This window comes from Gymnoscopelus microlampas (genome assembly GCF_963454915.1).
Source record: "Gymnoscopelus microlampas genome assembly, chromosome: 1".
Taxonomy (NCBI): domain Eukaryota; kingdom Metazoa; phylum Chordata; class Actinopteri; order Myctophiformes; family Myctophidae; genus Gymnoscopelus; species Gymnoscopelus microlampas.
In genome coordinates, this window is record NC_139962.1 from 49,087,372 (window position 1) to 49,099,506 (window position 12,135).

At 40.3% G+C, this 12,135-nt stretch overlaps 1 protein-coding gene across 3 annotated transcripts in view; it reads right to left on the reverse strand.

Moving 5' to 3' along the window:
• The window catches only part of phkb (phosphorylase kinase, beta), a 131,907-nt gene that overhangs the window by 16,941 nt on the left and 102,831 nt on the right, over positions 1 to 12,135 (reverse strand). For 2 of the 3 annotated variants that reach the window (XM_084044494.1, XM_084044496.1), the window contains exons 20-25: positions 9,658 to 9,748; positions 7,560 to 7,618; positions 6,534 to 6,696; positions 4,386 to 4,467; positions 3,335 to 3,392; positions 591 to 681 (exon numbers count right to left, since the gene is read on the reverse strand). In XM_084044494.1, the coding sequence (XP_083900620.1) occupies positions 591 to 681; positions 3,335 to 3,392; positions 4,386 to 4,467; positions 6,534 to 6,696; positions 7,560 to 7,618; positions 9,658 to 9,748 (544 nt within the window). Of the gene's footprint in view, positions 1 to 590; positions 682 to 3,038; positions 3,130 to 3,334; positions 3,393 to 4,385; positions 4,468 to 6,533; positions 6,697 to 7,559; positions 7,619 to 9,657; positions 9,749 to 12,135 lie in introns of all 3 variants that reach the window. The other variant, XM_084044495.1, reaches the window with a different exon arrangement.

Here is a 12,135-nt window from a genome sequence, read left to right on the forward strand (position 1 = left end):
GTACACATAATCTATATGCAGGCTCACAGCTGGAGCTGCTTCAGTGAAATCAATCGCCTAATATTCTTCAGCAGGAGTAAAAAAATGTAGTCGAGATAACCGGCGCTCTCGAGAAGCTAATCTCGTGAACAACACTTGACAGTAATGAAAATGTAGCTAACGCCGTATACTGTATGTCACGACTGAACTGAGAACAGACAAATTACTGGGTCGGAAGCGCTTTAAGTGGTTGAGTTGTTGAGCATGTCTTGATGTTGGAATGGATATAAAATGTGTAATACAATGGCCTTAATGGGGGGGGGTGTCACACTGACAAACTTGCTAAACTAAAAGAGCTACTGTGGATGCAAACACAATGGAAGTTAGCTGTGATGATACAGTAACACATGCAGCCATCTCATGCTGAAGCACTCAAGGGACGACACGAGTAGCTTGGAAATCATATTCAAGTTTCACATAGTGTTTGCAATTATCATTATTTTGTAATTAGTGAACATTAAAATCACGTCCTAACATAAGCAATTTGCTTAGATATCAGTTGGTAATATGGCTGTAATTAGTGCTCTCAGCTGTCTGTGTGGCACACTTACCTGCTTGCCATGCACTAACACACTAGTAATACTGGGAGCAAGGCTGTCCACTAGTTTAGTTAACAGACTGGCAGCCAGACGGACAACAGACCTGGTGGGTGAAAAAACAACAAGCACATCCTCCATTACAACAGACTGCTTAAAGTTTAGTGTAACAGGCTGGTTGGATGTGATGCCATTCAGAATTGATGAACCAATGTTCCAAATTCACTAAAAAATAATTGAACAGGAAATACTGTTCTGTACATATTATATGTGGCAGTCTCAAATTCAAAGTACTGTAAGTAACCTCTTAAGTGGGCTACATGCTTCCCGTCCAAATTATTTCGGATAGGGTAGGTTAAAATGACGTCAATTAGATGCCAAATCTCAAGGGGTTTATTCAATGAGGGATGAAATCCATAAAACATTGTAAATAAATAAATAATCATCAACAGTTTCCCAGGTGTAATTGCCAGTCAACTCCCAGACAGCATTTGAAAAGCTGAAACATGGAGCTGCAGATGTTCATTGTCAAACAGTCGTAAACATCTGAGAGAGCTGAGGCACTCAGAATGAATGCTAAAATGTGACTGTAAAAAACCCAATAGGGATTTAATGATGATGACGAACAGACTGCGGTTAACGGTACTGTGTATCACATGTTAGCACTCCTATCCACATGGACTTGCAGAAGCAATGAACACGAGAGAATTGAATCAATGGAACAGTTGATCACAATCACTCAAAATGTGTTGATAAAAACAAGTTGTGCACATATGTGTTGCTCGTGTGCATGTGCGTGCAATAACTTGATGATTAAACCTGCAGAAATATAATGGCCTACCTTTGCGTGTGATGAATAAAAATGGCAACATAATGTTGTGCTGCTGTGCACCCACTGGGGTGCTTTGTTGGGGAACCTATTTCAAGCTCCAGTTCCTAGCTCATGTTAAGTAAATGAGAAACCAAATTGGATTGAGTATCGACGCCCCATTCAGAGCCATGAATGGGGCCTCAGGCTTTTTCCCCACTATAATCAAGTTCTTCTGTGTCAAAGTCCCATTAATTACACAAAACAGGCATGACAACAAAACTGTTGAGCTGTCAAGACACAGTCAGCTGCGTCCGACACAAAATCAAACCAAACCACGGACAACGAAACACTGACCACCACCAAAGCAAGGATGAGAAACTTCTGTCACCCATTGGCACCCATCCCTAGTGTGCTGTTAGCACAGTAGAGGAGATGCCTCTAGAGGGGATGTTAATGGAAGCCAACAAAAAACACAGAGCCACAGAACCAACGCATTCTAATTCTAACCAGCGTGTACTGCTACCTTATTTTCAATACTTTAGCTTGACACTCTTGTGTGACGAAGTAGGGCATTAAATGAAGAAAAAGATTGGAGAAACAAGGTTTCTGCCTGACAGCAACGATAGTTGAAAACACAGGCTCGTTGGCAGATAGAGCAATGAACTGTGATTGCAGTTCATAATTGATCCAAACTGTGGCATTTATGTTAAAGTAAAGAACTTGACATTTCACTTAGATAGACGATTTGAAAATTACCTTGAAGCTATCTGGTAAGGTCTCCAGTAGACGTGTGATTGAAATGTCATAGATAGATGTGACACCAGCTATGCGACACTGGCTATTATAGTTATTTCATGCCCAGTTAAAAGAAAATATTTATTGTACGAATTGAGACTGCATGTAACTGCACAAAGATAATCAGAATCAATAACGGGCTGATTCAACTCAAATCTAAGTGCCATCACTGCCTTAAAGGTAGTAAGTGATATGTTTGGGTTAAAACAAAAACCTTTTTGTTAAATAGTTCAATCTCTATATGGTGATAGTAATCATTGCTATATAGTGTTTGTTCCAGTAACAGAGGTCTCCCCGTCTCTCCAGCTCTTTAATAAACATAAAATACATTTTCAGGTGAGTTGCCAATTTCAGCCAATCAAGAGAGTACACATTTATCAGCTTAAATGTGATAGTGTTCCAGATCAAAATTTGTCTGCTCATTTATTTGTTCAATCACTACCAATTTCACTTATTTATTCTGCATGCGTTCTCTCTTCTGATTGGCTCAAATTGGTATCCCGACCTGAAAATGCATTTTCTGTATACTAAAGAGCTGGAGAGAAGGGATGCCTCTGTTACTGAACAAACACCCAATAGCAATGAGTACTATCAGAATTCAGAGCTATTTAATACTTATTTTAACAAAAGTTAAAAAATACCTTACTGCACCTTTAAATCAATGGAATATTAAATGTTTAAATTTGTATTATATTCTATCATTTCATTTCTCTGTGACGTAGGAGCGCTACCACCAGAGGGTGGCTCTGGGTCACTTTTAGCTCAAACAGCTATGGTAGAATAAGGTAGGTAGCTAGCTGGCTAACTGGCTAACATCAGCATGCAAAGACATCCATCCCGGCATCAGCCATCATTACCTGCTTGCCATGCACCAGTATTGAGGTGACGTGAGGGGCTATAGAGCCTGCAAACTTCTCCATAATGGCCGCTGCGTGGCGCACGGCCAGCCTAAGTGCAGCCAGTTTGAACGAGGGTGTCATTTTTTTTAATATCCAGAATGTCAACATGAATGTCATTGTGTAAAAAAAAACCCAGAATGGACAAACAGGACAAAACAATAAAAGGATTTGAACAGTAGTCAAGTAAACGTCAATACTCAGAGGCTATAAAAAACATTATGTTTGTTTTTAGTAGTTTTTAGTGCGTGTCTGACCAGAGCTTCCTGCTTCCAGCTCTTCTATAGATCCGCTCCAACTCGTCCATCAGGTTCTCTGTAAACAAACAAACATATTTCCTATGAAACAGGTTCAATTACTAAACAACATTAAAATCTACATATATGTATATTTAACCCATTATAAGACCTGCGGCCGATTCTTGAAACACTTTCAAGATTTTTCAAAAATGTAAAAAAAATAGCAGATGTACAAGCTCACAGCGCGGCACGAAGTGACACGCTGTGAGCTTGTACATCTGCTATTTTTGAATAGCCAACGCTAAAATCTCAAATGACACAGATGCTTTCCCGGTTTTAATGGGTCAACATGATATACTGTATCTCACATGATAAGCATTGTGTCAAAACAACCCCTGCTGCACGCACGCACACACATCTATATTCTGTATTTCTACATTTATTACAGAATGTAAGAAATCTATTGCATAATTACATTGGTGGAAAGAAGAATCCTTCAATAAAGTTTAAGAGCCCACGACGCACAGTAAAACAGTTACAGTACAGTTAAATATAAATGTATTGCACCATATTTAACTTCAGCTCATTTCCATTTGCAGCCCCTAGGCAGGTTACAGTCAATACATAATTTATATACTGTAAGCAACAAAAAAAAAACTAATATATACAGCACCTCAGGACACATAATAGTCAACAGACATTGGGGCATTATAAAGTTAGGGCATACAGTACAGGGCATACAGTAGTACATTAGCTACTTAACCACTTAAACCCTATTATACTTAGTTGAACGGTGTCCCCCAGGACTCTACAGTATACTAGGCCCTCTCCCGTTTTCGCTCTACATGTTATGTGCTCACTGGAAGCATATATCACACCAAACCAACATCTCTCTTTCCATGTCTGACCTTTTGTGACCGTAACCTTTGACCTTTTCAACCCCAAACTGAATCATCTCTTCTGGGCAGCAGCCTACTGATCATTCTTGAAGTCTCACTGAAACCTGCATCCCATTCGTTTACATCAAAAAAGCCACTAACTGTGTGTGTGTGTGTGTGTGATGTTGTACCATCTCTCATAAGGTAGTCCTGCCCTTCTCTCCGGAGGATGATGGCAGCCAGCTGAGCCTGACTGGCTAAACAGTCACTGTCCTGTGTGTGTGAGAGAGACACACACACACACACACACACACACACACACACACACACACACACACACACACACACACACACACACACACACACACACACACACACACACACACACACACACACACACACACACACACACACACACACACACACACACACACACACACACACACACACACACACACACAATGCATTGTTAAGGCCTTTGCACACAGGATTAGTCTATCAGTTTTTACCGCATGCGAAAAAACGCACAAATCGAACTGGGTTCGATTGAAAAAAAAACGCATCGCCGCACGGGGTGTGCATGAGGTCATTGAGAACCATGTGTTCATTTAAAAAATGTTATTGTCCGTTTTTTCTGCAAAGGCCTTAAGAGCGGGGATGTCAGGAGTGGAGCAAATGTTGCCCAAATGGAGCCAATTATGGATCAGAATGATGACTCTCCAACATTTAAGTACACTGCTTTGTACCGCATTTCAAAAATAGTGAAAATAGCACATTTACAGGCTCAGAACGCATCGCAATGCTATGTGTAGTGAGCTTGTAGATCAGATATTTTCTGTTCTTTTAAGAGTAATTGGTCACTGGTAGGCGGGTTTCTGAAGTGTCCCCATCCCTCCTATGAGACACAGACCGAATAGATTTAAAAAAAAAAGTTTTATCATGAATATTAGTGAGGACCAATTATATGAAGATAGGTGGAAAATGGGTGAAGTCGTCCTTTAAGCCCTATGCTTTGTTGAGCGGAGTCCCTCAAGGCTCTATAAAAGTGACTCTTGCTTTTTTGCTCTACACTAATAAATATGTTCACTGAAAATAGCCGATCTACAAGCACAAGTGCTTGGAAACGGCGGCACTGACGAAAAGACAGGAGGCATAGCTGGAGGTGGCAGAATTGAGGATGCCACGACTCTCATTAGGAGTGACAAGGAAGGACATGATCAGAAATGACTACATAAGAGGATCAGCCCAGGTTAGAAGGTTTGGGGATAAAGCAAGAGAGGCGAGGTTGAGATGGTTTGGACACGTGAAAAGTACGGATGAGGGGTACATGGGGAGAATGATGGAACTGCCAGGCAAGAGGAGAAGGGGAAGGTTTTGTGGATGCGGTGTGAGACGTTGGTTGCTGGAGTCACTGAGGAAGACACAGAAAACAGATCCAGATGGAAACAGATGATCCGCTGTGGCGACCCCGATGGGAATCAGCCGAAAGAAGAAGATGAGCTAGCGCAACGACAGAGCTCACCGTCCCCTGCCTGTTCCCTGCGTGCAAACACAGCCAATTGTGTTTGTTGGAACGGCCAGCCAAGCCTGAGGCACCGTGCAGAAATCAAACCCCAATTCCCACCACAACGCTGGGCAGCTTCTCTGCCCCTGCGCCACCCGCACACCCGTAGGGAGACATTTAAATGGAGCCGCAGCAATGGTTTCTTCCCCCTCAATCTTGCGGGCAGCTTTTCAGACCAAGTGCCTGCCTCCTGTCTTTTCTCACCTTGAGCTCCAGGAATTAAAAATGATTACTATTCTTGTTCTGAAACAAAAGGGAGAGCGGCTTTTCATGTTTTAAAATTTCAGACTGGTCAAGGAACATGGATAAATCGATGGGGAGATTTATTTTCCCCCATATAACTGTACGAATCATCTACTGTAGGTGTAGAAAACTTTTTGTTCTGTAGAATTCTAAGTATAAATTATTCTTCCAATATATCTTGAGCTGAGAAAGTGAGAAAATACCTGTCAAAACCTTGAAAACAGATTTCTCATACCTTGATCAGGCTTATGTCTATAAGCTGCAGTTCAAAAATGGTTGAATCAGGTGAAACCTCATTTCAAATCAACAAGCTTTCAATGCGTTTTTGAAAAAAAGGGCTTAAATGATAAAACCAGAAGACACCTACAGTACTTACTTACATCTACCTCTATCGATTTAAATCTAGCAGTTATGTAAATCTGAGCAATTATTATTATGCCATATCACAATATTACGATATCCTGACGATATCTAGTCTGTCAATATAATATGGACATGCCCCAGCCCCAGCCCTCCCCTACCCTCTACTCACATGGAACTTCTGCATGATCTCGTGCGTGGGTTTGTTGATCCACTCTTCCAGGTTGATCTCAGGCTGCTGCTCCAGGTCTGATGCGTTGGGCGTGCTGGTCTGACGCTTCACCTTCGAGTGTTTGGGCAGCTCCAGCTCCTCGAAGCTCTTAAACTCTGGGATCCTACAGTACACAGTCACAAACTTAACACACTTAAACCAGTGGTTCTCAAACTTTTTCATGTCAAGGACCCTCAAAATGATATGTATTTTGCTGCGGACCCCCATCTCAAAAATATTTAGTGCCAGGGATTTTTCAAAAAAAATAGCGCGGCACCAAGCTTGGCCATAGCAGATATAGCTTGTATCTCCTATTTTTGAATAGCCAAAGTATAACGGTTTTAATTGTGACAGGCCTACGCACAACAAGGTCAGCAGCACTTCCAATCCAAGAGGGGGTAAATGCAATTTAACACTCAAATTTCAGCTTTTTGATGACATATTATCACGCTACATCATTGGACAAAAGACCGGTTAGAAATAGATTGTTTTCTCAGCCGGTATTTCATGTAATCAAAATGATTTTGCCATCGATCGACACCGCTAATCACAAATTGACTAATCGTTTGACAAGTTAACGGAGGAGTCTAAAGTTATTATAACTGATAACTTTCTCTCATCTGAAATAAACAAAGGGAATTGATTTTTGGGACAAAACATGAATCATCCTGAAATACAGGAAGCAGTTACTGTCTGGGCAGAAACCTTGTATGTCCAAAACTGTTACTTTTCAGGAAATGGAAAAGAACAGTGTTCCAATGGATCAAAAGTAGTTATTATTATTATTTAGTCACAAGCTCTTGTTAATACTTTTCATTGGTTCAATATTTATAAAACACACACAATTAACCACACTTTAACCTTTTCCAAAAATAGCAGATCTACAAGCTGTAAGATCTGCTAGATCTGCTATTTTTCCTATGTTTGTATGACAAAGTAGGGCATTAAATTACAGGAACATTTTAATAAAGGAAGTAGGAATCTTACTCTGCCTCGTTGACACGCAGGAAGTCCAACTGCTCCACCACAGCTCCTGATATCAGTGTCTGAGAAAATTCACACATTGAAAAAACACTTAAGAGTCTCTATTTTAAACTTCACATGTCATATACAATGATTATTTTAACCACTTAAAGCCTCTATTCTTAGCGAAACCAACCTGAGTTACAACCAGGCCTGAACTTTTGTAATTTTAGGGGCAAGACCAATTGGCCTTTGGTGTTATACAGTACATTCATTGAAGGGCAGAAAGGCCAAATACTAGGGCAGGAAGGCCATCAAATAAAACAATGATTTTAAATAATGAATAATTGAATTAAATACATTTATCTTTCAAGACATACAGTAGCATAACTATCAGCAAAAAAAAAAAAAAAGATGTGTTTATTTCACACAAAAAAAAATGGTATTTAAATATTACAGTAGTTGGTAGAAACTACTGAGTAAGCCATGGAATAATCAGAATCACTAGTAATAATTTGCCAGGGGGAGTTTAGAATTCGGAATCTCAACAAAAGTCAGTGGTGTTTACAAAAAAACATATAGACAGGAAAGAGGCAGTCTGGTACAATCAGCTGTGGAATCAAGACCAATGTGGCCTTAGGTCATCTAATCTTTGGAGGGGCAGAAGGCCAAACTGAAGGGCAATAGCGGCCATGAACTTCATGGCCTACATGAAACTCCTGCCCTGGTTACAGCTGAGCTTGGTCTGCTGTTGTTTCCTTATACACCGAAACTCTTTGCCAGAAATGGCAGCTCTAAGTGTAGATCTGCTATTTCTGATGAATGGTCCCCCCAGAATAGGGAGGTGTTGGGGTTCAAAAAACAAACAAACAAAAGAGGAAAACATTAAGACAATAACAATACTAAATGCCGTGATAGGCTTCATAGATACAGTTCCTCTATTTTCTAAGTATATAACATTTGAATGGCTGCAGTGATACGTGGATATCTTGGTCAATAAAAACAGGCAGATCTCTCTGGCAGATATGCAGAATCAGCAGCACAAAGCAACAACACAATGAAAGAAGCTATAGCTTGAAAGACTGTCATAAGGTCTAGCAAAAAATAATTGACTATAGTTGAAGTCAACTCTCTTTTCTCTAAACATGCTCTGTCTAAACTTTTAGGACAACAACACGTGTCAGAAAGTTGGTTCTATTTGTGAGCTGCACCTTTGATATGAAGTTCAAGAGCTCTTTGAACAGACAGGGAGAGCAGCCTGGCAGTCATTTTTTATGAATTTTAGCTGAGTACATAAAATCAATGAGTTTGCCGAACAGTAGTGGTGGGCGGTCCGGTACTTTTCACAGTATGGGTGTGTTCCAGTTGATCTATGTAAATGTATTTAAACTTTCTGACCTTTTGAGTTTTGATAACTTTTCTAAAATATGGTGCCAGTTTCTCTAATAAAGATACAAAATGCTAATTCTAAAACACTGATTCTGCATCCTACCTTGGCGTGCTATGTCGGCTCAATACGATATCACAGTCTTTTTTCCTACAAAGATATCCTAGTTCGAGTGAACCGTTCATTTTATCTCAGTGGTTCTCAAAGTGGGGTCCAGGGACCCTCAGGGTCCCTTGAACACCTGAGGGTGTACAAGTTCAATTTGCACACTCTCAGAGTTATGGAGGTCTTTAGCCTAGAGGTTCCCAAACCTTTTAGCTTGAGACCCCATAGGGTCTTACAAACATTATTATGAAGCCATATTTAAAGAATAGTGTAAATAGCCAATCTACAAGCTCACACGCGTTGTGAGCTTGTAGCCTGCCTATCAGTGTTGCAAGATTTGTGAGAATTTTTATTCATTGTGAAATTGTCCATCATACACTGGCCCCGAGTTGGCTCTGTGCTTGGATCTGCTATTTTTGGCCCAAAATATGAATACTGGGGTGCAAGTGATTAACATAAGTGGCATTTAAAAATTGTATTTGTAATTTCTTTCGTAATTTTGAATCGTGACTAAACATTTCACACCCCTGTGTGGTAGTTTTGAGTACACAGGAAAGTGCTGACCTGGTACATATCGGACACACAAAAAATATTTGTTCGTTCATTTTGGCCCAGCAGGCCGACACTGACCTGGAGTCTGTCCACGTGAACCTTAACTCCTCCGATGTTACCCTTCTTGAATGACGCCAACATGTCCAGCACCGGGTTGAAACGGCTCCCCCTGGTGAGAGGGAGGTTATTTTACTCATATTATAAAGCATCGACTGAAGGTGTAAATGTACACATTTACCCAAAGAGTAACACAATATAAACACTAGAAACAAGTCAAACAACCCAAAGACAACATTTCCCATGAACGCGGCTGCTGTGGGGACAGTGATTTCAGACCCGGAAGAAGTAGTTCTTAAGACTTTTAAGGCAGAATTAATTCCATTTTAGCCAGAAACAGGCTGTATCAAATATGAATGAATATCATAAACGATGCAGAGCCACCCCCCTGACAAAAACGCCAGGGTGGTGTGTTTATGTTTGGAACACAGTTCTTATATGACGTAATCTAAGATTCCCAAATGGGGATTTCAACACAAAAAATAAAGCCACGAACCCGTGAAACAGCGCCCTCTAGTGGCAGTGACGTCAGACTTCGGTGCTCTATTGTTTGGCTGTGTGCAATACGCCATCTTTAATATATACAATCAAGCACGTCTGCGATCAAACGCTATTGCTTGAGACCAGACATGTGACCAAAGCGGGGACGGGTCAACCAGACATGTGACCAGGGAACCGGAAAACAATCCCCAAAGAATGCTATTGGTTGGGTAGCTTGTCAATCAAGAGCGGGGGCGGGGAATGAATGCTATTGGTTGTGTAGGTTGTCAATCAAATCATCCCCTCCTGGAGCATAGCCTACTTTATCGTCAATTTTAGAATAAATGGGACCATAATTTAGCAAAACGCATATCATGATGATTGAAAGGAGACTTTAAACTAGCGACTGGAAGCATAGTATTTATGACAATTTTTATTAAGGTAAGAAAATCTAGTCTAAAGTTTGTCAAAAACCCATCCGCTTACAATGAGAGAATATTCTTTCTGACACCTGCAGGCCACCTACAGGCCATTCATATGAACTGTCTCTCTTCCGTATCGGCCTCATTGTAAATATGTCAGGCTGGCCCCTTGATTTTCACTACTAATTCCTGAAAAGAACACAAAAAAATTAAATATGGAGATACAAGATTTCTGCCTGACAGCAATGCACCATTAACAACCAAAGTTTACTTTTATGAAACTCACACGTATTATCTGGAAAGATATCTCAAACTTCACCACTCATTATTATAACTGACAGTTAGCACCATTATGTAAGTTGACTTTCAGAAAATGCACAAGTATTGTTGGGTCACTGCCAACATTTAAGCAAAGAAGACGCTGAGAACTGCGCTGAGAACTGCGCTGAGAACTGTCTACTGTGCTTAACATTTATATTTAAAAAAATATACGATTTTTTTTCTTTTTAAAAAGGTCATATTCTTTCCCTAAAAAATAGTAATTCTTTGTGATAGCGATAATTAGGAACTCAAAGTATACTTAGTTCCAGTCATTCAAGCCGGAACACAGACCATTGAATGATCATTACAATAAACATGCTCTGAAAATGCACACGGCCCACCCATCTGTCCACTTAACAGTGGAGTTAACTAGGCAGATGGGTGGACCGCGTGTAGCCTGGTAAACCACCCCGGTCACGGCCGCGTGCGCTTTCAGAGCATGTTTATTCAAATGATCAATCAATCGATTGTGTTGCGGCTTGGATCAATGGAACCAGCTTAGTATAACTTTGAGTTCCTATTTATCAGTATCGTAATGAAGGTTTTAAAAGAACAAATACCATGATATTAATTATTATTATTATAATTATTTTTTACATTTGCTTTTTATATTAACGTTACATTCATTTTACATTATCACTAGGCACTAGGGCAATATCCTCACGGTCCACCAGTGGGCCCCAGCACCACAGGTTGAGAGTCGCTAGTTCTTCTGTAACTAAAGACTATGATGCAGAGTTGGGGTCGTGTGTGCTGTCACTATACATACATGTCATCGTCCCGATCAATACTTATATCTAATGACTATCGATCTGCTTTCTACGAGAGCCCACTGGGCTCATTTTCATTAGCCGCACCGTGGCCGTATGAACGGCTGTAACATTACACACTTAACACAGCTCTATGGACAAAGGGTCAATGCCGCTGTGATCAGCCATGCTACAGTGATACAAATGGGAACCATTATCAACCAATCAACCAGCAGCCAATACTGTGTCTGCTATATAGCTACGGATAGAGGCTGGAGAGGTGGAAAGTAACTAAGTACATGTACTCAAGTAGTGTACTTAAGTGCAATTTTGAGTTTTTTTTTTCTTTACTTATTTACGTATTTCCAATTTTCAATACTTTTGCTTCTACTCTAATATTGTACTTTTATACTCCACTACACTTTTGAAAACATTAGCTGCTGGTTACTTTGCAGATTACAATTATTCTATTACAAAATATACATTAACCACTTACGCCCTATTTTACACTTAGGCTGTTCGAAAAT